At 41.0% G+C, this 27,867-nt stretch overlaps 1 protein-coding gene across 1 annotated transcript in view; it reads left to right on the top strand.

Moving 5' to 3' along the window:
• Positions 1-21,417, top strand: part of STEAP4 (STEAP4 metalloreductase) — a 33,372-nt gene extending 11,955 nt beyond the window's left edge. Inside the window, exons 2-5 of the mRNA XM_075557617.1 lie at positions 13,840-14,297; positions 15,131-15,658; positions 17,002-17,166; positions 18,895-21,417. Coding sequence (XP_075413732.1) covers positions 13,842-14,297; positions 15,131-15,658; positions 17,002-17,166; positions 18,895-19,143 — 1,398 coding nt within the window. The 5' untranslated portion in view covers positions 13,840-13,841 and the 3' untranslated portion in view covers positions 19,144-21,417. The remainder of the gene's footprint in view (positions 1-13,839; positions 14,298-15,130; positions 15,659-17,001; positions 17,167-18,894) is intronic.
• Positions 21,418-27,867: the final 6,450 nt, after the last annotated feature.

Consider the following 27,867-nt stretch of genomic DNA (forward strand, 5'->3'; position numbering starts at 1 on the left):
TTTCATATTTAATTTTCATCTGCTGTCTCCCTACACCCACGTTTCTGTCAGGGGTGGGGGTAGGGAGTACTAGTCCATAACTGGAAGCAACCAATATGTCCTAAATAAATGATTGGTTAAACAAACTGATAGTCAAAAACCATTGACTGCTACTTGGCAACAATAAAGAACAGACTTTTGATATAAAAAACAACATGGGAAGAACACACCAGCCTGTGTGATCGAGTGGTCCCAAAGGGATCAGTTACCAGGCATCAAAGAACAAAAAATCATATCATTGACTGCACACCTCCATGATAGGATCGCTGAAGACAAATGGGTGCATAAGCAAATGTGGTGAAGAAAGCTGATGGTGCCCGGCTATCAAAAGAGATAGTGTCTGGGGTCTTAAAGGCTTGAAGGTGAACAAGTGGCCATCTAGCTCAGAAGCAAAAAAGCCCACATGGAAGAAGCACACCGGCCAGTGCGATCACGAGGTGCCAAGGGACCAGGTATAAGGCATCATGCAAAAAAAAAAAAACAACGATATAAGTGTGTGTATGTATGTGTATATATGTGTATATGTATATATATACCATGTTAAATGAAGGGGGAAGTGCAGAGTGGAGACCCAAGGCCCAAGTGTCGGCCAATGGAGATCCCCTCATAGAGGCGTTTAGGAGAGGAGATGGGTTAATTAGGGTACGAGGTAGTACCGATGAAGAACACAGCTTTCCCCCAGATCCTGGATACTTCCTCCCCCCAACTACCATGATCCGAATTCTACCTTGCAGGCCTAGATAGGACAGAGGCTGTACACTGGTACATATGAGGGCTGGAGGTACAGGGAATCCAGGGTGGATGATACCTTCAGGACCAAGGGTGTGAGGGACGATGCTGGGAGAGTGGAGGGTGAGTGGGTTGGAAAGGGGGAACTGATTACAAGGATCCACATGTGACCTCTTCCCTGGGAGAGGGACAACAGAGAAGTGGGGAAGGGAGACTCCAGATAGGGCAAGATATGACAAAATAACGATGTATAAATTACCAAGGGCACACGAGGGAGGGGGGAGCAGGGAGGGAGGGGGAAAAAAAAGAGGACCTGATGCAAGGGGCTTAAGTGGAGAGCAAATGCCTTGAGAATGATTGGGGCAGGGAATGTATGGATGTGCTTTATACAATTGATGTATGTATATGTATGGATGGTGATAAGAGTTGTATGGGTCCCTAATAAAATGTAAAAAAAGAAAAGAGGAGAAAAAAATGATTAGGGCAAAGACTATACAGATGTGCTTTATACAATTGATGTATGTATATGTATGAACTGTGATAAGAATTGTATGAGCCCCTAATAAATTGTTAAAATTAAAAAAAAACATGGATAGATTTCATAGCATTTATGCTGAGTGACAAATGTCTATCTCAACAGGGGACACGGTCTATGTCTCCATTTAGATAGCATTCCCCAAGTGACAGAGTCATGGAGGTAGACAGATTCGTGGTTGCTAGGGATTGGGATGAGGGAAGTACAGGTAGTCATGCGGGAGGTCTTTGGGGTAATGGACTATTTCTGTATCCTGATTTCAAGATACATCTGGTTAGGAAAGGAACCTAGGTGGTACAGTGGGTTAAACAGTAGGTTGCTAACTGAACGGTTAAAGGTATGAACTCACCAGCCACTCCAAATTTTGAGATTGTTCTGTAGCTACATAGCTATTACCATTGGGGAAAACTAGGTAAAGAATACTGGGTTAGTCTGGGTAGACCAGAGAAACACATTCATAGAGACTCGTATGTGATTAAGAAAGTGGTTTATAGCCAAGAGCAATTGAATATTGAGAAAACATCCCAGTCCAGTCCAGATCAAGTCCATAAGCCTGATATTAGCCCATATGTCCGATACCAATCTATAAAGTCCTCTTCAGACTCACGAAACACATATACAATGACGCCAAAAGCAGAAAGATCACAGGCCACTGGGTTGGAAGTATTCTGGATCCAGTGGTGTTGTAAGCATCTCAGCGCTACCAGAGGTCTCTACATGGCTTGTCCAGCTCTAGAAGTCTGGTTGCATCAGGGTTGGTCCATGTGGCTTCTCCAGCTCCTGGGGCATAGCTCCATGAGTCTTGTCAGTAGAGAGTAGAGCAACTCTCAGGGAGGGAGTAGAGGAGAGTGTGCCTCCCACCTCCAAGGAGAAAATACAGGAGTTCCTAGAATCCTCAGGAGAAGGTCACGCCCACACAGAGGCCTTATTGACTATGATCCTACTGACAGACTAGACCCCACCCCCTTCACTCTTAATCCTCAAAGTGACAAATTATTATATAACTACCACAAATACATAGGGCTCTATCTCTACTCCCTTTACAACATCCTGTGAATCTACTTAGGAGCCTTGTTGGCGTAGTGGCTACCAGACTTTGGGCTTCTACTGCCAGGTCAACAGTCCAAAAGCACCACCTGCTCCATGGGAGAAAGATAAGACCTTCTACTCCCATGAACATTGAGTCTTGGAACCTCACGGGGACAGTTCTACCTGTCCTATAGATTCAATGCAGTGAGTTTTTTTTAATGCATTAATATGTTTTAAAAAAACTATTTCATACTTTTCTTTTTAAAAGTATTGATTTGTTACGTATAAGTATTTAAAGTGTATTGCATTTTTAAAAGACATAAAAACATCCTGTTTTGACATTTCCATGTTTTTATTTTGCTCTAATCCTCAAAATCAGGAAGTTGTGTAGCTCTCTGATTTTCTTTCCTTTTCCTTAAATGTATTACATAAATAACTGTGTATTTTTTATCACTTATGGTAGATGAAAAAGAGGAAAACACAAAAGTCACACTGGTGTTAACAAACCTCAGGAGATTCCTGGTTTAGACCAAGCCAGAAGAATACTTCCTGAGCTTCATTTCACAAACCCTCACGTGGGTTCTGCAGGTAGAGGGGGTGGTGAACAAGGCTCATCCTGACCCATTCCTCACCAGTTGTCCACCAGTTGATGCTGATTCATGAGTGTCAGAATAGACCTGGGTTCTGTAGGTTTTTTCCTCTCCTTTTTCAGTTCAGTATCTATTTAGTTGAATGACTCTTTTAAAATAAAACTCTGGGATATATATGAGGAGGCCTCAAAAGTTCACAGGAATATGAAATTATAATATAGTGATTTTTTGAAGCTCCCTACATTTATATATATAATAAGATATCATCTTATCAATCTTCACATATTCAAGTCAGTGACATTAGTTATGCTCAGTATATTGTGAGACTACCACCCTGTCTGTTCCCAAATCACCCTTCACAGAAACTCAATTTTCCTAAGAAGACCCCGAAGCATTGCCAATATTCCTGAAGCAGATCACCAGACCTTTCTTCTGAAACACCCTCTGGATGTGAACTGCCAGCCTTCTGGTGAAGGTTAACAGCTGAGCACAGTAACTTTGCCCACTCCTGGTCCCCCTGTTATGCCCCCCACACACATATACAGACTCTTGAAAGTTGTGCTAATTGAAATGTCTGAGGTGTGGTCAATCAGATGGAAATCAAGAAAGAGGGGTCAGAAACATTTCAAGATTTATTCTACTCCCCGCCTCCCTGGTATTCATAGCACATGAGACAGGGTAATATGGCGGAAAGGCTGGAATGTCACAGGCTTGAAGGTGGTGTGAAACTAGGGACAGGAAACGTCATTGTGGATTCCATGGGAAAGGTGACTGGGAACGGCCAGAATGCGCGGGGATTTAATTTTGAAAAATACGTCTTGAGTCTTTGGATAGTCACTTTAAGAAATCCTGAGAAATGTTATCTATGTATAGCACATGTGGGTGGAGATTACTTGGCGTGGATGCTGAAATATCATCTTACAGAAGCTAGAATGTCTGACTCACACACACACACACACACACACACACACACACACACACTTCCTGGTAATAACTGCTACCATGGTTTCCTGATCAACCTCTGCCACCTTTGGTATCTGAGTCATTGATGGCTCTTCCCTAAGCTAAACCGCACCTTGTGAGATCATGTTGCCTATCTTGGCTCTACTTTCAAGCAGCCCTGCTAGAGCTATTTCATCAGTACTAGCAGTCTGCGGGTTACGAACAAGATGCATTCCTGATTGTGCCTTTAAATGGAAGGTGTAGGCAGAGCAGGTTTGACCTGACTTCAGTCCAAGAGAGGAGGAGCCCTGCAGGTGTAGTGCAGCTGGGACTCATCCCCTGTACTGCGGGAGACCCAGGACACTTTCTGCTCCTGTGAGGATTCCTCGCGAAGTTTCACCCCGCCCTGTCTGGTCCTTATGCGTCAGAAGTGACTCCAGAGCAGTGAGTGTGGTGTTCTTGTTTTAGGGCAAGAAAGGGCTGCAGGCATTTTCGGTTGTTCAAGTGCTATGCTTATTAGCAGGCGAAGGTGATTGTAATGAAGAATTTGTTCCCAGCAAAGGTTGGTCCCGTTGCTGCAGAGTGATGACATATTGACATGAAATGAAAGTGCTAGTCGAAGTTCATAACCAGGGGGCTACCGCCTGGGACATCTTCCTGCGTGCTGGGTCATCCTGAGGCTGGGGCCACTCTGCGGTGCTTGAACAATTTTAGCCTCTTTCACTGCTTAGTAGTGCCACTTCCTATTTACACCCATCTTCATATTTTTTCTATTATTTCCATTCTACAACTGAGACGATATAACGTGGTTAAAAGACTTCTGTGTTTCAAAGACTTGCCACAAAACCCATATTACCTCGATGAACTCATGTTTAAACATAATAGTTATTTTCAGTTACAAACACGCAGTGGGTTAACATCCAACTTTACACAGTACTTACTGTAAAATACACCTTCAATATGCTCTTCTTTGTGGTTGGGAGTAAACATCTATTAGGAGCTATTATTAGGAAATTTTTTCCAGGTTAAAAAACAAAGTCTCTAGAGAATTTTATTTGTTTAACTCAGTCATTCTAGGTATGGTGACTTTAGGTCTGAGGGGGGGAATTTTACATTAAAAAGTAAACATTTTATTACTCTGACTTATAGACAAAGACTAGTGTCTTTATAATTTATTAGAAAAATGATTCCAGGAAACGGCGAGAAGGGCAAGATGCATGCACCATTGAAGCTGCACAGGACAGTCCAAAGGCATGTAATCAGGTTGGCCACTGGCGCTCCGTTCCACTGGGGCTTTCTGCAGGGCCTGGGTGGAAATGGAGAAGTGCTTGTCCAAGGGGCCCTTGGTCTACAGTGGCTCTGTGGGCGGTACACGTCTGAATGCTAAGCATCTCTAGATCACAAAGAGAACCCATGACAAAAATCAATAGATAAAAGCTATGGGGCTCCAAAGCGAGTTTCTCAGGCAGTGGAGGTTTAGGGGAGCTCAGTGACTGCCCAGGAGCTGGATCTAGGACAAGCAATGCTTGAAGTGGGGCTCAAGATGAGGCCAATACAATTATCAACCTCACAACTTCTTAACTTGCACAAGGAGTAACTGCCCTGTGAATAGCTGTTACTTTTTACTCTTAAGTCAACTGTGATAGTTCAATTTTTTTTTACTGTCTTTGTATTCGCAAATTGCTCAGGAATGTCTCTGAAGGTTTAAGAGTGAAAGTACATTTTAATGCTTGAGATAACAGCCCAAGTACCTAACATTGGATTGCCACGCCTCATCTTCAGAGGAAAATATTTAAAAGGATGTGAAACAATTACAAATGAGAGGAACTCACACTGCACCTGTTTCTGCACTTGTGTTGAGATAAATCCATATTCTCTAATGCCATTTATTCTAAGGCCGTATAAGAAATTATGGGTTAAGCAGGAACTTCTTAAAAATCATGGCACGCAACTAGAGATACATTTACCTATTTACATAATCACAGTTCTATAGGTATAATTAACCTTTAATCTGAGAAATATATACAGAGGTCACATTAAGTAGATAGTTGAACATCAAATTAATCAATTGGATCACTGATCAATTATTACTCTATTAAAAATTATAGCCAGCAATTATTGAGCATGTATCTCAAGCACTGTATCTCAACTAATTCTCTCATTAAATCTGAAGTAGGTACTACTTACAGATGATGAAACTGAGATACAAGCATTTTTATTAATTGCCCAAAGTCATATTGCTCATGAGAAGTGAAGCAAAACAATCATACCAGGTAGTCAATATCTTCATTTTTTTTTTAAGTTCATGGAAAATAAGAATAAATTGTAGGTTGATTTAGCCACAGTCAAAATCTGGAGTGATTCTTTGAATGATTAAGATTATCCAAATGAGAATATTATAATAAAGAAATCGTGCGTTTCAGTACCAGATACTGGCAACCTAATCAAATCTTTACTTTGTCTGTGAATGCTCATCTCAAGCATTCCGATGAGAGAAAATTATATTAGATAGAATCATAGAGGAAAAGTGGACGGATAGGTCCACTCACTGGCGTGGAGTCAATTCTGACTCACTGCGACCCTGTAGCACAGAGTAGAACTTCCCCTGTGGGTTTCCGAGGCTGTAAATCTCCACAGAAGCAAGAAGCGGAATCTTTCTCTCACGGAGCAGCTGTGGGTTGGACCTGCTGACCTTGTAAAACTCCAACGTATAACCCAACATAGAAGTAGTCAGACATATTTTTCAACATACATGCCAGTTATTCAGAGAAGAAATAATTACTCTTCAACAGTTTAGAGGTTTGATTCTAACTGAGTAGAAACCAATGATTACAATATTATTTGCAAACTAGTTTGCAATTTATAAGTTCTGTTGGAAGGGCCTTTTGTCCTGATGTGCACTGTCTATGACTGATGAGAGGTGGTCCTCTGACATCTCCCGGTGCTGTCCCATATGTGGCCATGACCATCTCTGGTACACATTCAAGGTATCTCCAGCTGGCTTACAAAATGATTCCGTTGCTGTACTTAATTTGATGATCAGTGCTCCGATAGACATACAGCAATGTCCCGTGTTCCGTGTGCATTTCCCCAGGACTATCGTAGGTGTTACAAGAACAATGGAACGCCGAGACATGACCCCACCAGGACTCGACATAATCGGATTTCGACGTGAAATGTCGAGAAGAGTTTGCATAGCAGCTCACACAAAACTGGGGAATCTGACCAGATGCACGGGGTTTTTATAAACAAAAGCAGGTCGTGTTTCGGTCACCTTGAGGTAGTTGGCGTTGTTAGTATGTTTTATTTAAACCGTTTGCGGCTGTGTTCCAAGCACTTTGCTATACTTTTCTTAGTTTTTGTGGCTTTTTGTATTGTTTCTAGATTAAAAAATGGGTCCTAAGAAAAGTTTTTTGAACAGAATCATCATGATAAAGAACTGGTTACCTGTGTTATCGATATTTTATGATAATTTAGTAAACACTTTTAGAAAACAGTGAAGGAAACACCAACAGCAGATCACATTAGACAGATTTTTTTTTTTAAGAGAAAGCCAGCCAGTTCTAAAGAAAAAAGGCAAAGAAAGGACCAAAAACCCTCCTGAAAAACAGCACTCTGTTGATTTTATGGAGGGCATTCCCCTTCCAAACACTGTCTCTCTCTCTCTCCCCATCCCTCCTCTCCTCATCCGTGTCCACAGACCCAGATCCTCATCCATCTCAAGGTCTGGGCCATACTGTAGTTGTTAAAACCCTTTTTAATGTCATGTTTCTTATTTAAATTATATCATTTAACTCTGAACTTATTTACTTTGAAATTTCTAGGTAATGCTTTGTATAAAAAGGTAACGTTAGGATAAAAACTTGTTGGTCGAGAATGGATTAATCCATTTTCAGTTATTTCTTGTGGGAAAAGTTGATTCGGAACCTGACTGCATGGCCTCTCGACTCTCCTTCTAGAACGGCTTAGCGTCGAGGTCTAGGGTTCTACTGTACACAACTCTGGACAAATTCAGGTAAAAATGCAGCTTTGTTTCATAGGTTTACATGGAAAGGAAAAATTTCTGGAATGCCTGTAGAATGTGTAAGCTACATCTACTCTACAGTCTGCATGCGCAAAAACTGAATAGTGATTATGTCCAGAAATGATATCATTTAGACACTTTGTCTTGTCCTCTTGCCCCCTGCTTCCTTTCACCTTCCTGCTCCTTCAGTCCTTTCCACGGTGCCTGGGACAGGGCAGGGGAAGCACTGCTGCTTGAAACTCCTACGTTTTCCCTTTCTAACATTTGTTCCACAAATGCCATCACAGACTAGTCAGCAAAAGATTGACAGTCAGAACTCACCCCACAGTGTCATGGAAGAAAGGCTTCGTAAACTGCTTCCATGAAGATTACAGCCAAGAAAAGCCTCTGGAGCATTTCTACTCTGTAACACATGGAATAGTGATCAAAAGTTGGGGCTGATTGGAAGGCAGGAACAATCTGGGAGGCAATAGTCTTAGCACTGAGCATCTGTGAACAAAGGATATATATGCATATGTCCCCCAAAACAGAGTTCTTTTTTCAAAGCTATGTATTTAATTTTTTTACAAAACCACCTTATCACTTTCAAAGTGCTTTCCATTACCCTTAATACATTTGTCAGATCTGCTGTTCCATTCCTAGAAACATTTTTCAAACTCATCTGTTTGGATGGCTGACAGCACCTCCCTGATTTTTTTCTTCACCACTTGTATGTCATCAAATCACTGTCCTTTCATGTCCCTCTTCATTCATGGAAACAAAAAGAAATTGCACAGAGCGAGCACAGGTGGGGCAAAAGAGGCATGCTGGGGTTTTTCAGTTTTGTTTTGCCAATGTGTTAGTCTGGGTAGACTAGAGAAACAAATCCATGGATACACATGTGTGTATAAGAAAGATATTTATATATAAGAGCAATTCAACATTGAGAAAACATCCCAGCCCAGTCCATATCAAGTTCATAAGTCTGATATTAACCCATATGTCCAATAACAGGCTATGAAGTCCTCTTCAGACTCACAAAACACATGCAATGATGCCGAATATAGATCACAGACCAGTGGGTAGAAAGTGTTTGGATCTAAATATCGCCCACCTCCATGATTTCTTTCTCCAGTCTACCCAGACTAACACAGCCCAAAACTGGCACACTGAAATGGCTGTGTGAGCAGGTGCATTGTCGTGATGACTAAACCTGCCTTCCATCTGCCACAAATCAGCCCTTTTTTGTCACATACTATTACACACATTGCAACACTATCTTTTCAGAACCTCTAAATAGAAATCTTGATTAGCAGTCTGACCTGGAGGAACAAACTCCAAATGCACTAAGAGTAGACATTTTCATCCCTTCAGGGTTCAGGAAGTTGACGGACATCCGGAACAAGGTTTGTCATCAGCATTTCACCTTTTTTGAAATGAGAAACCCACTCACACACGTGAGATTTTCCCATAGCATTGCCCTTGTAAGCTGGATTGAACATCACAACAGTTTCTGTGGCATTTTTCCATAACAGAAAACAAAATTTCACAGCTGCATGCTGTTCTCATAAATCAGGCATCACAAAAAAAAAAAAAGAAAAGAAAAATTAGGTTCAAGTGAAACTGCTTTCACGAAAAAAATTCGATGTAACCAGAGAGCATGTCCTCAGGGGACGCCACTGAGTGCACTCACTCAGCGTGGTGAGTTGCTCAACGCTCGCCTAGTGTGAAAAATGCATACTCCGAAAGCTCTGCCCAGCAGAGCTTTCCTTCCATTTTGGGGGGGTGCCCCCTAGTATGTATGTATATAATATGCATATGCACACACAATAAAAAGTGAAAAATATTGCTCCAAAGTTATAAAAGCCTTTATTTCATAAAAATATCAAATCTGAAGCTATTATTTCTTGACATATCCTCCAGTTAAGACTAGAAAATTCTGAAGGCAATGATTCCATGATTCCAAACCATCTCCTAAGAATTGTATAGTTTGGGCAACCTTGAAGGACACAAAATCGTGTTTCTTTTAAATGTTCTTTGAGGGGGCAAACTCAGGGATGTGAGCTGGGTAGGAGAAGGTTTCTCAACAAGATTCACAGAGGCTGCTCCTTGCGGCTCTTAGAGAATGAGTCGTAGGTCCGTTGTCGTGATGGCGAAAAGGTCCCTCAGTGCTACTTTCCAGGTCTTTTTTCTCATCAGTGTAGTTTTCAGTTTTCTTAACCCTTTCGTAAGCCCATGATTGTTCTCTGGCCTTTAAGAAAATCTGTCAATGTTGCCCTAGTTGTAACCGCCCCCTCCCCCCAAAATAGTCACCATATCCTTCAAAGCTGACCTCTCTTCCTTTAACGTAACTGGCCCAGGGAAGTCCTTTACAAGTCGGTGTTTGATGAGATCTTGCGCTCTGGATCACACTGATGAATCCAAGACTTGTCTCTAGTTATGATTCATTCTATGAACACTCATGTTCATTCACTCTGATCTTGATGAAAAGACTGATGAAAAGGTCTTTGAGCAAGCTGACCTTTACTCAATGTGTTTGATACCCACTAAGTTTAAAGATGACTTAAGGAGGCCAAGATATTCTTAAAACTGAAAAAGCTGAACCACAAGAAATCTCCACTTCAGGAGCTATCACATGAATTAAGGCATTCCAAAGCACAGCGGCCCTGCTAGGATAGAGTAGACTGCCCCCTCATGCGAAATCTTGAAGGAAGCTGACATATTTGAGTTTCTTATTGAGAATATTTCTAATAATACTCTATTAAGAATAAGACCGGAAGGGTAGGGGGAAGTGGGGAAAGGAGGGGAGGAAAGGGGAACATTGCAATGTTAGCCAGCCCCTAACAAATCATCACGGGTCCAGTACAGGGATAATAAGCAAAGATTATAGTAAAGTCATAGAGAATATGAGATAGAAGAGAGATTGAAATAATAGAGTCAGACACATTTCATTATAGCATGCTCACCTCAGCTCCTCTTGGTGGTACAAGGCAGGCGAGAGAGAGAGAGAAATTTATTGATAACCAAGGTTTATATATCTTTTGGGGACCTGCAAGCTCCCTAATTACAGGTAAAGACAACATCACAGGAAAGGGTTGTACTATAGGTAATACAGTAATAGGAAGGGGACAGGCTAGGGGTACATGCGCAATAGGAAGAGGAGGGATGGCTTCATCCAAGCCTAACCTTGATTGCCCTAGAGCTGGAGAAGTTATTTTGCCTAAGCTTTCAGGGGAAGCAATCCACTGTCCCTAACAGCAGGGAGGAGCCCTACCTATTGTGGGAGAAACAATACTGTCTGCTTGCTCTGGATGGCAGGAGTCTTTAGGGAGATAACTTGACAATCATTTACCATTAGTTGGAAGCAGTGTCCTAAGTCTAACAGATATATATTTGGGGGAATGGAGCTGGAGAACAGTCGTTTTGTATCCCACAAACATAACCACATACCCTCCTTCAGGGGGAAGAACAGGGAAGACAGTGGTTGGTGTGAGATATGAAAAGAATAATAATTTATCATCTCATGAGGGTGGGGAAGAAGGGAAAAAAGAGGAGCTGCTACCAAGGGCTCAATAGAAAGTAAATGTCTAGAAAAGAATGATGGCAACAAACGTACAAATATGCCTGATACAATTGACATATGGATTGAAATGAGTTGTAAGAGCCCCCAATAAAATGATCTTTTACAGATGGGCATTGGGTCCCCATCACGCACTACCCTCATTCACAATGATATGATTTTTCCCCTACCTTTGTTGCTTGAAACCTGCCCATTTCTAGACAACTGGACATCCCTTGCAGACGGTTAGTGTAGAGGAAATGAGTCACTCAAGGTTCAGTGTATCAACAATGAAACTCAAAACCTTCCTCTAGTTCTTAAACGCTTCCTCCCCCGCAATTATCATGATCCTAATTCTACCTTGCAAACCTGGTTAGACCAGAGGATGCACAGCGGTTCAGTTGGGATCTGGAAACACAGGGAATCTAGGACAGATGAACCCCTCAGAACCAACAGTGAGATTGGTAACACCGGGAGGGAAGGGGGTGTAATAAGGGGGAACCAATCTCGGGGATCTATATACAACCTCCTCTCTGGGGGTGGGCAACAGAAAGGTGGGTGAAGGGAAACGCCGGGCAGTGTAAGATAGGAGAGAGTAATAATTTATAAATTATTAAGGGTTCATGAGGGAGAGGGAGCAGGGAGGGAGGGGGAAGGAAAAAAGGAAAATGAGCTGATTCCAGGAACCCAAGCGGAAGGTGAACTTTGAGAATGATGAGGGCAACGAATGTATAAGGGTGCTTTACTCAATTGATGTATGTATGGATTGTGATAAGGGTTGTATGACCCCTAATAAAATGATTTGTTTAAAAAAAGAGTCTTAGAATTAGATTCAGGTTTTAGAATAAAAAATATCAATTTTTCATATTAAAAAATGATCTTTTAATTTAAAAAAGAAAGAAAAAAGAGTGGGACTGGATTTTTGGCTGTGATAGGTATTTTAAGATTTTAAAGTGTTAAGGATATGTTTCTGGTTTACTAAGAACCAAAAATGAATGTCAAGTTTTAGCACATCCCGTTAGTATCAATAGAGATGAATGCATATTTTTCATTAATTCTCCATACATCTTGGTAAGACTTATGAATACATTTAATACTATTGAACTTACAGAGCTAAACCCTACAAAACAGCAGAGAACTGCCCCATATGGCTTCCAACCCTATAAGTCTTTACAGAAGTGGATTCCCACACCTTTCTCTTGGGAAGCAGCTGGTGTTACGTTGATAGATTATACCTAAGTTGATAAACTGTGCTCTTAAAAACTGCTGGGTTCTGTCTGCCCATCTTTCTTTAGGATTTTTTGAGCCATAACATATATTAATTGATTTATAATTTTCTTCTTAGTGCATTCTTTATCAGATTTTCCTTTGAGAATGGTTAAAAGCATTCACACCTAATACAGATGCTACTTGACAACTGTAGTCTCAATGCAATGTCCATAGTTTATTGTATCTGAGTGTCTTGGTTTGTCACAGCATCTCTTCCCTAGGACTTTGTTAAATAAGGTACATGTGAGCATGGGTATGATCATTGTAAATCCTCACAAATTTCAGAAGAAATACTCTCAAAATAATTCATTAGCAATTAAAGTAAATGCAGGAAAGTGCTGTCCCTGGGGATGTTTTATCAAGTTAACAATTTGTCAATGTTCTAGAACATAAAATGACAATGATGTCTCTAAGGTAAACCAAAGACATGTATAAACCATAGATGCATGAATGGATTTGGGGTTTGCACTTAATTCTAGCTCCAATCTAAGAACAATTCTTATGACATAGCCCTGCTTGACGCTTGACCTCATGGGGAGATGGGTGCTATATCAACAGTGTGATGAAGAAACTAGATAGGGCACAGCTGTCAGAGAAGATAGCAGCTCGGGTCTTCAGGGTTTGTTTTCAAATAAGCATCCATCTAAGTGAAGTATCAAGGAAGTCCACATGGAAGAAGCACACCAGCCTGTGTGATCCAAAGATTGTAAATAATTTAATTCAGAGCCAAAGGAGGGAATGGCATCGAGTTTAAATTGTGAACACCTGGTTCATAGAAGGAAATGGATGACAGTGGAAGTCCAAACTCCATTTGCAGGGTCCATGCATGGATTCAGCCTCCAGGGAATCCTGTCTACTTCAGTAAACAGTTACCGTCTCAGAATCCCACCCTATGAGCGAGCATTGACTCCTTGGCAGTGAGTTTGGCGTGATTTGGTTGGAGATATGGCAGGGATGTTGGGTGGAAATGGCGAGCTGATAATGATGAATGTAGATTTGATTGACCTATTGAATTATATGATATGTGAATTATATGACAATAACATTGCTGAAATAAATAGAGCCACTGCAGAGATAACATGCTAATTGCGGTTTCCTGGAAATTCTCATTTTCTCATATTTTGTTGGTTATTTATATTTTCAGTTATGGAGGACACATGCACAGATGAGTTTCCCCTTACTATGAATTCTTCAGAAAAGGAAGAGGCTGTGTGTGTGTTTGGAACGGGAGATTTTGGAAGGTCATTGGGATTTAAAATGCGCCAGTGCGGCTATTCTGTTGTTTTTGGAAGCCGGAACCCCCAGATGTCCAGCCTGCTACCCAGTGGTGCTGAGGTCCTGAGCTATTCCGAAGCTGCCCAAAAATCTGACATCATAATTGTAGCAATCCACAGGGAACATTATGATTTTCTCACAGAACTAACTAAAGTCCTCAAAGGGAAAATATTGGTTGATGTCAGCAACAACCTCAAAGTCAATCAGTATCCAGAATCCAATGCCGAGTACCTTGCACAGCTGCTGCCAGGAACCCACGTGGTGAAAGCATTTAACACCATCTCAGCCTGGGCCCTCCAGTCGGGAGCCCTGGATGCAAGCCGGCAGGTAAGACCAAGTAATGAATGACTGTAACCCTCAATCTTTAAAACGTTAGTCTTTTAATATGCACTTGCCTCAGGAATGCCAAAATACAATTCCAAAATAAAATGCCTTCTAAACCGCTCATTCTGCTAACATGTGCTGGGAATAATTTGCTTTTATTTGACCAGGTAAGACAGTCAGTTGTTGCCGGGGTTAGCACACTGTCTACACTCTGGGCTTTTAGCCCCACAGAATCCAACAGGGTGGCCTCTTGTCTGTGCTAGAAACTAGCACAGCTAATTCGTTGGAGGATGCTTTTTCCCACTTCCTCTACCTTCTATAAGATTCCTTTAGTTGCTGAAATTAGAAACAGTCCATAGATTATGTGGCATTCACAAACACAAAGGAGAGAGCAAGCTACTCACACAAGGTAATATGCCTAAAACTGTCCTCCACTTAGGAGCCCCTGTGGTGCGGTGGTTTTGCACTATGCTGTGAGCCACAAGGTCAGCAGTTTGAAACCACCAGCTGATCTGCAGGGGCGGGGAAAGGCTCAGTGTTTACTCCCTTAAAGATTTCCAGTCTCTGAAATTCTCAGGGGCCGTTCTAACCCTATCCTATAGGATCACTATGAGTTGGCATCAACTCAATGGCAGTGAGCTTGGTTTGGAGTTTGATCCTCAATTTCCTTGGCAATGCAACAGACTGATGCACATTTTAAACGTCCTTTTGTTAAGTGTGTTTTGTATAATAAGCTTGTTTGAAAAGCAGAGGGTGTACTGTTGTTTTTGCACAGCGCTTATAAAGTCATTATTAACAAAGCTAATGATAAATACAGTCAATTCTTCTTCATACAGGTATTGGTCTGTGGCAATGACAGCAAAGCCAAGCAAAGAGTGATAAATATTGTTCGTACTCTTGGACTCACCCCATTGGATCAAGGATCGCTCATGGCAGCCAAAGAAATTGAAAACTACCCCTTGCAGCTATTTCCAATGTGGAGGTTCCCAATTTATCTGTCTGCTGCGCTGTGTATCTTTTTATTTTTCTACTGTGTAATTAGAGATGTAATCTACCCATATGTTTATGGAAAGAAAAATGAAACATTTCGCCTGGCTATCTCCATTCCAAACCGGGTCTTTCCAACAGTGGCACTCATCCTGCTTGCCTTGGTTTACCTCCCTGGTGTGCTGGCCGCCATTCTGCAGCTCTACCGAGGCACGAAATACCGCCGATTCCCAGCCTGGCTTGATCACTGGATGCTCTGCAGGAAGCAGCTCGGCTTAGTCGCGCTGGGCTTTGCCTTCCTTCATGTCCTCTACACCCTTGTGATTCCCATCCGCTATTTTGTACGATGGAAGTTGAAAAATATAACCCTTACCCAGGTAAATCACCACTCAGTTTTATTCTCATTTTCCTTAAAATAGGGAAGGGACTTGCAATAGCTCCTCACATGTCCTATTTTATGATTCTAGAAAATAATTCTGAGCATCTTTGTTTTTTAAAGTAACTAGAATTATTAGCCTCATGACTGTTTCTTTGATGAATCCGGTCAAGGTATCATGCAACCATTGAGCTGAATTTAACTGTGAAAGTTAGACACCCCATGTTCACCCTTCACCAGGTCTGTGTTCTCAGGACTGGCAAGGACACTGAAGGATTAATGAACTTGAGGCTCCGGGCTATGCAGTGATACCTGGAATTCACCTGGGTTACAGTGAAAGTGGAGCAATGTTTCTATTTTTATGCATGCCACTTCCCTTTGGGTGTCAAAACCAGTTATCTTGTTAGTAAAGGAACTGTTCACACACGTGCCATTAAGAATAACCAATTTCACTAAAAGGTGCTTATGAAGCCATCACTTCCCTTGAAAATGTACATTCATGTTCAACTTGTGGGAAGTTGTCTCCACTAACTAGAAATAAATCCTAAGAAAATGTCAGGCAGTATCTCTACAGAGCCAAAACATTCTGAGAAAAGTAGCCAGTGACTGCTGTACATCAGTTGTCGTAATGATTGGTTTGGCCGGACCTTACCTCAGTCTTAGAGATTATTGGCTAGTGTCTCACTGATGGCACTTCTATGGGTTTCTCGATGTTATTATCCTAACCATTGCATTACATTGGGCATTTTTTGAGTAAGAGTGACACAGCAGGGCCTTGATACTTCTCAACCTGGGATGCCACATATTCGATGTTATGCTATATTCCCATAAACAGTTACAATCTAAAACTTCGCAGGGGCCGTTCTGCCCCATCCTATAAGGTCACTGTGAGTTGTCATCGATTGATGGCAGTGAGTGAGTTAAACATGAGAGAACTCCACGTTTGCCTGTGTGGAGAGTTGGCATAAAAAGCACAGAACAGGATTCTGATATAACCAATGGAGACATTAAGTGTTGTTCAGGGAACAAAGAGCCATATGGTATAAATAAATAAATTATGTTTAAATACATTGTTTTAGGATTTATAAAGTAAATTAAAACTTTAAGCCCCAAATCTGGAGCCAAATAGGCTCATTAAGTCCCAAAAGAACCGATTACATTTTCTACCCAAAACACAGCATCTAAATGCATTGTTATCTTCAATTGTGTTTGCCTTATTATTATTGAGAAATGCTCTGCATTTTGCCATAAGCCAAGCAACTGTGCTGAGTTCTTTTCCATCCCTTGGCAAGGATGGGCAGTTTGTAAAAAATGTATTTTTTAAATGGCTTGTCATTTCCGTAGGCAATGACCAATAAAGACAGCTCATTCAGTACCTCTACAGCCTGGCGGAGTGATTCCTATGTGGCCTTGGGAATCCTGGGTTTTTTTCTGTTTCTGCTCCTGGGAATCACTTCCTTACCATCTGTCAGCAACACAGTCAACTGGAGAGAATTCCGATTTGTCCAGGTAAGGTTAACAAGGATTTGATCTGCTTTTTTGTTTATTTCGGCAAAATAACTATGACTTTACAAATAGTGTAAACACGAGTCCTCTGAATGTCCAGCTTACAGGCAACTCCTACTTGCCCTTGAAGGCTAGATAAATTTGCCTCTCGTTTTGAAACAAGTGAAACACCCCCCTAAAATTCTTCACAACCACCTTCACATGCTGAGCATGTTGCTTTTACATAATTGAGGAAGCTTCAGGCCGTTTCTTGTTCTAGGCTAAGTAAGAATCCTTTACACCTAGTCCCAGTTTTCCTCCAAATTAGACTTACTGAGGCCATTCTGAACTGATCTCAGTCATCACCTTGGGGCTGAGAGTACGCTCATTTTCTTCCCATGGCATGCCTAATTTTTCATTTTGCTCCATCACTTCCCTCCAACCCCCAGACCAAACTCAGTGCCATTGAGTTGATTCCAAGAGAGAGTAGACCTGTCCCTGTGGGTTTCTGAGACTGAGACTACATATCTCTTCATGGGGTAGGAAGTCGTGTCTTCTTTCCACTGAGCAGCCAGTGGTTTCAAACTGCTGACCTTGCAGTTAGCTGCTCAACTCATAATCTCTACGCCAATCTCATTTTTATGAAATAGCAATGAAAACAATGTTATGGTTTGGGGGTCACAACAACATGAGGAACTGTATTAAAGGGTCACAGCATTAGGAAGGTCAAGAATCACTGGTTTATCACCATGCCAGATTAAATCTGTACAAGAAAAAATTTTAAAATGTTCCCCCAACATACCAACCCCCAACACTTCATTCAAGGTGGTTGGTAACAGTTCATGTAGACCAGTGATTCTGAAAGACTGGTCTCTGGGCCGGATCAGCAAGAGCACCTGGGAACCTAGCATTACTCAAACCCTTCCCCCACCCCAGCACAGCCCACTGAACCCGAAACTCCAGAGGAGAGCCGTCACATGTGTCTGCTGTCACATGGCCTCCAGGTGATTCTGATGTGCATGTAATGCAAACTAGTAAAACAGAAGAAACCATTAGTAATTAGAATTAAGTTTGCATTTTATAGAACTACTGCAATTTTGTCTTGCCGTTTCTCCCGGGGTGGGGGTGGGGGAGCAAACACTGTCAATATTTTCCGAGGTTTTACTTATATTCAATGTACAAAGACAGAAGGGAAACATTGACATTTAGAAGGTAGGATAAAAAGAAGGGAAGTGAAGTTTGCTTAATTTCCCTTTAATTGCCATAGAAATTAGCTAGCATCTGCTTTCTGCAGTAACATACTAATAAGATGTTTCTTGAGGACCTGGTGGGTCTTAATCGGCACTGTCCTCCAGAAGACACCGTTTGGGCATGGATTCCAGCCCCAGAGTCACCCCTGGGAAACGCTGGCTTCCAGTGAGGTTAAGATGAACTCACTGTGGAGTGTTTGAGCAACAATCTATCTCCCTTTGAATACAGCATCCTCCTCAAGGAGGGCGACTGCCTCCTTCAGCTGCTCCAGGGAGAAAGACAGGGCTTTCTACTCCTGTAAAGATTCCCAGCCTCAGAAACCCAGAGACAGTTCTTTGTCCAACAGGATCACAATGGAGGCAATGGCACAGAGTTCTTGAGTTCTCAGTATCCTAAATGTGACAAGCATCACCTATTTGTGGTTGCTGACAAATATCTTGCAAGGTTTTCACTATGAAGATAAGTCATGTGTCCTTACATTGGTTGTTTGTGTCTTTCTAGTCCAAACTGGGCTATGTGACCCTCATCTTGTGCACAGCTCACACACTGGTGTATGGGGGACAGAGATTCCTCAGCCCTTCCAGCTACAGATGGTATCTGCCTCCAGCCTATGTGCTGGCCCTCATCATTCCTTGCACCCTGTTGGTGATCAAGTTCGTCCTCATCATGCCATGCATCGACAAGGCTCTTACTCGGATCCGCCAGGGATGGGAAAGAAAATCAGCATTGAACAGAAAAACAGATATTTAATGCAAATTTTGACTTCTCCCCACCTCTGAACTACTGCTTTGAACTTTGAGAGACGATGAATGGGTACAAATAAGGAAGCTTTCATCTTCCACCATAGCGGGCATTTGTGATCAGAGAGGGAAGCTTTGCCTTGATTTGAGCCCATCTGCAGAAGAGAAGAGAACACTGGGTTTTCTTTCCTTCCAGGTTAGTTTTGGATGAATCAGTGCAGTAGCCTGCCTGCCTCTTCTTTTCTCAGAAGCGGTAGGGCCACGGTTGAAATTAGCTTTGTAGTTTTGCAGGAAGAGGGTTCTTTGCTGTGTAATCAATATGACCTAATGTCTTGCAAACTACAGGGACATCACCTGTAATGTCCTGCTCTGCCTTCAGAAATGAGAAAAGTGAAAGACAAACCAGTAAGAAATTGACCACTGGCCGAAGCTTTATTCTGTAGATTTGAAGAGAGGCAAATGCAGTACAAGAACTGAGATGTATTTACTTGTTTGGGGGGAGGGGGTAGATAAAGATGACCACAAATACTGCCATAATAAATCCTGTAGTTAAATGTACTCCTTCATTTTTTCCCTTTGACAATATGGATACGTACTCTGCACAACTTGTATTTATAACAAAGCAAAAATATCACAACTGATTGAGAGAAAGTGTGCAAATCTATAAAACTGCCACAATGCCCTTCCTCTACCAGAAACGGTATTGGAAAGGAGAATAAATTGGAGGGGTGCACATGGACACTTCTCAATGTACTTCAGGATGATGAGTTGATGGAAGTCCTTGCACAAAAAGTTTGAGTAACTCAGAATGTATTTAAGTTAATATGCACCAGTCGTTTATCTTGCACAAAAATGTTTAAGCCAACCAGATGGCAAACTAAATAAATACTGTAAACTGGTACTACCTTAAGCTTGGTAGTAGTTAGGTGTCTGCTTCAGCATGATTAATCTGATATGACTAATCTGATGATATATTCCAAATGTTGTTTAAGAAGAATCATCTATTGGATGAATTTCTAGTATTTAAAAAAAGTTGTTTCTGTAATTTGTCACATTTTATTATAATTTCAAAGCTAAATAAAATGAGTAATCCGATGGGATAAATCTTACAGATACATACATGAGAGAGAACTATGAAGAGCGAAGGACAAAAAGGAGTGGCTGTCACTGTTTTTCTGTGGGGAAGAAGCTACAGAGCTAAGATGACCCAGAGCAGGTCTAGCCTTCCGAGCCTGCGCAGAGGGCTGGATGTGCCATCTTCCCCACACCAAGAAAATCAACCACATTAAGTTGATATTTTTCTGCCTACTCTATAAAAGCCTTTTTTAAATCACATATGACACATGGCATTAAATAAAATGTTCTAAATATAAATATATATATCAATGTATCAGTACTAAATCCCAGATTTTTCTAGAAAAGCTTTTAATAACAATGTTTCCATATCATATATTCAATTTTATATTTCAAAATTTTCACAATTAATTTTTATAATGTCATTTTCACTTAACATATTAGAAGTTTCATTCTCTTGCTTGATATTTACATATCTGTAGTGGTTGCATAATATTGCATTAAATGAACATTTATTCGTTATTTCCTAGTAAAACATATAGATGTATTCATATTTGATGAAACAAGGAACATTTAAGAGCATATTTTAGCACACATTTTCAAAATGTGTTATGTGTGGGTTCAGTAAAAGCTGCCCAGCGAGGAGCCCTAAGGAGCCCTTGCGGCATCTTGAGTTGTGCATCGCTGCCAATCACAATGTCGGCCTTTGAAGCCACCAGTGACTTCTCGGGAGAAAGAAGGGGCTTACTACTCCCATAAAGGTTGACAGCCTCAGAACCCCACGCTGGTCGTTCTACTTTGACCCGTATGGTTGCAAGGAGATGAAATTGGTTTGATTACGGTGAGTTATCAAGTCCAAAGTGAAAGGGCGCCCCAAGCGGTTTGGCCTAACAATTGCATTGCCAAGTGTAACTCTAAGGGCTCCAAAAACCCTCAGATGAGCAGAGACCTCGAATGTCCTTCCACCTCCCCTTTGCCCAAGGCCATCAAGCCCACGTGACACTTGAACACAGCTGACTCCTACAGTTTATTTAAAGGGGGAAAGAATGAGTTTGGTGTCGGTGGAAATAGGATGCTTTCAGCAAATTCCTTTTATCAAATCTAAAATGTTTTACATTAAAAAGTCAGATTAAACTTAATTTACTGCTAGTATGTTTCTCATATTCCAAGAAAATAGGTCTTAGGTCAATAAATCTTTTACTTGTGTATATTTCTCCCATGTTAATGAGTGACTGCTTGTATAAATACATGTTCATTAAACATAATTTTAAAAATATTTTCTAGTTGTTTAATTCTGGTTTGATTCATCAATATTTTAAAGAGTGAATAGAAGGTTTCTGGTCATATCATTTCCAGAATCTGGGACTGAAAATGCATCCTTTCAGGGATAAGAAAAAAGATGATCTACCATTTTAAAAACACATTAATGAGGGATGAACCTTAACCATATATATGGTTAGTGAAATAAGTCAGAAGCAAAAGAACAAATATGGTGCAATCCCACTTTCATAAAATATCAAGGGTGGGCAAAAAAATGTACAGAGATTAAAGTTTATCCATCGTACCAGGGAATGGGTGTGGACGTGGGAAGAGTCATTAGCTAGGGAACCAAACCTTTTGTTAAGGATGATGAAAACATGTGAATTGATAGCTGTTACTAGAATTAGGTCCTTGTCTTTTACAGAGACAGATTTACACTGGTTAGACACAGAGGCAACACTGGGGAGTTTTATGAGAGGCTGCTAGCGGAATGGAGCAGCACAACCAGTACGGTCAGTATATTGGCTTCCTTGCGTGTATAGGTTTGCTAAACGTGTGTAAAGGTTCCATTAGGGCACATCATTTTCCTAGAATGTCAGTCGAGAAGTCAGGTGCAAGGAGCTATGGGGAATGTAGTCCCAAGGGGGAGATGCAGTCCACAGAATGGTGCCAGTTCTTGGTCTCTAAGGCACTGTCTGTGTAAAATGGCTTAAAGAATTTATTACGAGAGAAATCTGATTCTGGGGGCTTGTCTGAGCTCTCATCCTCTGAGGAAACCACCCTTATCTAGTTCGGGTCCACATCTTACTTTTGCTCTCCTGCCCGTCTTGTCTCAAGACCAACCCACATGTGGCTTGTGAAAACTAGAAAATGGTTTCCCTTGAAATCACCGGTCTTCTTTTTCAATAGCGTTTGCTCTGAATTAACGTTCCTCATGATCCCAGCCTAGCTCTGAGCTCTCAGAAGTAAGAAAACAGAGCCGATTGCAATGATCCACACATACCACCACCACTCCCTCATCCCCCAAGGGAAGGGACAACAGAAAGGGTGGGGGAAGGGTGGGTGACAGTGGTGGGTGAAAGATAGGAAAATACTTTATAATTTGTCAAGTCACGGGGGGGAGCGGCGGCTGGTGGCGGGGGAGCTGATACCAACTGAAACACAAAAATGTTTAGAAAAGGTTGATGGCAACATATGTACAAATATGCTTGATACATTTGATGTATGGATTGTTATAAGAGCTGTAAGAGCCCCCAATTAAATGATCTTCAGAAAGAAGAAGAAAGAAACAGCCAAATGAAGAGGGAGATGGGAGAGCGTGGAGGAGAGGGGCAGTGCAGGCCTACCCTGATCAAATGATGGGGGAAGGGGAGGGAATATCAGTACGACCTTCCTGTTACCAGGGAAACATGAAAGGATTTTAATGATAGCTCCGTGGGTCAGAGAACAGGCTGTGAACTACAAGGTCAGGATTCGAGCCCACCTGTTGCTCTGTGGGAGAAAGGTGAGGTCGCCTACTCCCATGAATATTTACAGAGTCGGCAACCCATATGCAGTTACTTTTCTAGAAGAATCCACTCCACAGCAGTGGGTGTTTGGATTGTATACGGTGATGAGCTAAGGCCTGAGCCAAAAATTTGATGTGCATTTTTAATCCTCATAACAATTCATTAAAGCACCGTTCATATCCTGATTGTTCAGATGAAAATAAACAAAGGGAGACTTAAAAGCATGAGCATCTTGCCCGAATTCACTAGTAAGAGGCAGAGCTGGGATGTAAATGGAGTTAGTCTGGCCCCACCCTCTCTTTGAACACAGCAGTGTATGGGAACACACCCATTCTGGTTTCTCAATTATCCCTTTGATTCAATGTGCTAGGTTGGATGAGTCACTGGAAACTCTTCTTTTTTAAAACAAGAAGTTCATTTGCATTCAAAATATTCCTGATTGCCTATACTTAATGGTCCACATTTTTGTGTTGCTGATTTTCTCACATCCTGAAAGGTTAGGGTGACCTAGGATCTGTGATTTCAGCATTGAGCACATCTCCCTTGAATCTACCACTTTGCCTTTCCCTTCTAGTCTGACCAGGAGCTACACTAAACTCGAAGGAGATTTGTTCTTTGTTCATCTCAAAATGACAAAATCTCCTGAGCTGGGGACTCAAAGGAAAAATGGGAAAGTACAGTAAGTCCATCCAAGGAAGGTCACTTCTCGTGGGAGTACACGGACATCCTCACAAGCAGAAATCTCTTCCATTTTTAGGGCTTCAGGTAACTATCAGAAAAATTTCTGTTATATCTAATCAAAGTTACCGTCTGGGAACCTTCATCAATTGGTCTGTGTCTTCATCCAAAGCAGTACTTTTTCTGCTATTAGCAGGGGGAAAAAACTCAAGTACAGTAGGGTCATATGATCTGATAGAATAGGGAGCCCAATGTGTTTGTACAATACAAGGCCATCACCTAAATATTGTGTAAATGCCAAACTGCTAGGAAAGTTCTAAATGTCTCATCTCGGTTCACAAAGCAGTCTCACTTTAGGTAGCACGCAGTTTTATAGCCTGCCTTGGTTTGGGTTACACAAGCAGCAGACCCAGAGGCAAGGAATCTAGTTCAAATAGTTTATTTTGGAAGGGAAATCATTAAATCCTGGGAATGGAGTGGGAAAGTCCACAGAGAGCAAAAAATAACGTGTGAGTGTTTGTGCCACTTGCTAGCTAATTTAAGACAGTATCAAACAAGCCTCAGGAGAGCGGGGTGCTTATCCACCAAAGCCTTGTTCATTACTGGTAGAGAAGGACTTAGAGCCCTGACTTTCAGGCACTGACGTTCCGACAAGTCTGCAGCTTACGCTACCTTAGCCAGGGAGCAGCCCGCGGGCTACAGGCTTCCGTTCCTCCACCACCAGCTTACAGTGGAGGTAAAGGCAAAGGGGCAGTGGGCATGGCACTGACCACTGCAACCCAGCGAAATACAGGCAAAGGGAATGAATGAAGAGTGTGGTCGTTACGCAATTTCACGTCAACTTAACAAAAGAATGAAGGGTGTGTACAAATGTGCTTGATACAATCGATGTATGGATTGTTATAAGAGCCTCCAATAAAATGACTTATTGAAAGAAAAAGAATAAGGGGGTGGAGCTTAGCCTGTCATTCAGGTCAGCCTGAAGGTGACTCCTTGGGGGCGTGGCCTAATCATGAGGCTTCTGTGTTCAGAAGAAGCTACTTTCTTCTCTCTGCTTCACATTGCTGCTAAGCCACATGGAGCCACACTGCCATTGGCTCCACAGGACTTTCCACACTCTAGCTGATGATCTGCCTGCATGTGCGAGTGAGTCTGGAGAGGAATTCATGGGCTAATATGGGACTTATGGGATGATATAAAAATTATGGACTTGATCTGGACTGGTCTGGGATGCTTTATTGATGTATAATTATTTCTTGATATAAAGTTCTTTCTTACACATACATGAGTGTCTCTGGATTTGTTTTTCTAGTCTACCTGGTCCAACACAGAAAATTTTATAGGGAAATAAAAGACTCTTCAGTATGTGACAATATATTCTACTTCATTTATAATGAGATTAACGAAATTGAACCTATACTGAGTTGTCATTCATTTATCAGACAGACAAAAATTCAAAAATCTGAACACATTCTGTGGGTTAGGCTGTAGAAACTTAATTCTCATACTTTGAGCATGTATGCACAAATTAAGACAGAGTCTATGGAGAAAAACTGGGCTGTATCTTCCCAAATTCAAAATGCATTTAAGTTTTGACCTGAGTCTTGGTCCTAAAAATTTACCTTTGATTGTGCGTGCAAGCATTTGAAATTAAATATATGTGCTGCTATTCCTTTTTCTCAAATAACACTTATGTTTTTCATAAACAACAGTATGGTAAAAGCAGAATATGGAGAGTGACCATCAATCTTTGGGAGTGGTTACATTAATTAACATTGATTTCACAGATGGAGATCATTGCAGCTATTTACCAAATGTACTTTATGTACACACATAACAAGATCTCAAATGTATAAAGCTATGCTTTTAAAAAGTAAAGTGCAGAAAAAAAGACAGCAAAGCAAGGTACATTTGAGAAGGGCTTCAAAAAATTTGTGAGAACAATATATTAACTTTTAATTGTGTTTTTCCACGAACTTTTTGAAGACTCCTCACACATTTTCTTGTAATTAGCCTAAAGAAGCACTAGAAGCATTTCAAAGAATCTACTAAAAATTGTGCCTAAATGATGTACAAGCCAGGAATGGGAGCAATATATGACTTTTATAAGATTCAGCTTTTTTTAAGTCCTATAATTGGTTTCATATCCTTCTAAGTTTTCTCTAATTCAGGCTACACCCTCCAGTTTACTCATTCTTTCCTCTTATACAATGTTTTCTAAATTTTTATCACCCTGCTCATTCTTCTTCTGGTCTCCAGCAAATTACTTAATATTCTTTTGAAACTATAGTTCCCTGAACCAAAACTACAACCCCGGGTGAGGCCTACCAAGGTTAAAACACAATATTATTGTTTCTTTCCTTATTCTAGATCTTGTGTCTATGGTTATGTAGCCCAAATGTTCATGAGTTTTTTTTTGAGAATTATATAACATCAGGATCATACCATATAACAGATCTAAGTTATTTTCACATAAAGCATTATGTCAAGTCATTCTGCAGTTCACCCTGCTAACTCTCTCCCTACTCTAGTCCACCACCAGAATCTTCAGTCAATGTAGTGAAGACTTCTGAGCTGGATATCAAAGCCCAGCCAAAGTAATAAGCCTAAACTGGCCAGTTCTTAACGACATCACATGACCAGAGAATCTAGAATAAGATATCCACCATTCACCCAATTCAACGAAACCATGAGCACAGAGTCAGACAACTCCTCCATTTACTGGGCCCAAATTAATCCGGCACGCTTTCTTCTTAGAAAGATGGGCAAGAAAACACACTAAAGATTATTTAAACTAATCTATTATTGCATAGATGACTGGTAGCTTCACACAGTTATTCAAATGACACAGCTAAGTAAGTGCATCATTTTTATATACAGTAGTCATGGAACTAAAGCTATGGAGGGCTACCAAATAAAAATAGGCAGATATTAAAAAGGAATAGAGGGAGCAAAAAATAAAAATAATGGATAAGCTTAAAAGAAATACCTTTAAAGTATAAACGTATACTAAGGAAAAAATGTATTATTAAAATTATTTTAAGGAGTTGCATTATTATACAAGAATAATATTTGTAAAATTATGCAAAAATAATTTTGTAGTTATACAGGAGGCAGGACAAATGAAACAGGCAACTGTGTGATGGAATTTTGCAAGACCAATGACTTCTTTGTTGCAAATATCTTTCTTCGACACCATCAATAATGACTAAACACGTGAACTTCACTAGATGGAATATACAAGAATCCAGTTAACTGCATCTATGACAAAGGATACATCTCAATTATAACAAATTGTGGTACAAGAACTAGACAGACGTTTGGAGAAATATAAAATGAAGTATTATTTCACACTAGGTTAAATTTATCATAAATCAAAGTGGAGTTTTTTTTCAAAACCATTTTATTGGGAGCTAATACAAATAATGATATCATTCCATAGTTCAATAACAGCAAGCCATATTGTGCAATTGATTCCATGGATAGTTTTAGAACATTCTCTTCCATCTTGCACTCCTTGATACCAGTGCCCCTTTACCACCACCCTCTCTCAGGGTCCCCCTCCCCCCAGAACCTTTATTCTACTCATTGTCTCTATAAGTTCATCAATCCTGGGTTTCATAAACCAAAAAAACATACAACAAAAATCCAAAAGGGCTGCCCACAATGACAAAATACATCAGAGTAAACTTCAATATGGAAAAAAGAAAAAGAAAGTAAAACATACACAGAGGATATGTTGAAAAGTAGATCAGGCCCAACGGGTGTCAGAGTGGGGATCAAGTGACAAGACTGTCGCCATTCAAGTCATGTTTTTCACTTTGATCTCCTATAGTCATCTCTCCAATACACTCTGTTTAGTAACCAGGTTATTCCCATACCTCCACAACGGAGAGAGGGAAATCACCGGAGCCTTCCTTCCTGTGTAGATCTCACAAATGTATCTTGGCTTCCACTGTCCTCCGTAACTTCGGATCGTGTCATTTACAGTCTTTGAGTCACTGACTATGGTGTGTGTGCTTCTTCCACTTGGACTTAGCTGACCCCTTACTTAGATGGCTGCTGGTGATAGTTCGGTTTTCTGTGCCAATGTGGCTCCTGGAGGAATTTGTGGGTGGAGTTTAGCCTGTCATTGGGGTCATCGCTTGATTAGCGGGCAACCGAAATTAAGTGCTTTCCAAGTCTGTCCTCCTTCCCTCATTCCCACTGGAGGT

The sequence above is a fragment of the Tenrec ecaudatus genome, chromosome 9, assembly GCF_050624435.1.
Source record: "Tenrec ecaudatus isolate mTenEca1 chromosome 9, mTenEca1.hap1, whole genome shotgun sequence".
Lineage (NCBI taxonomy): Eukaryota > Metazoa > Chordata > Mammalia > Afrosoricida > Tenrecidae > Tenrec > Tenrec ecaudatus.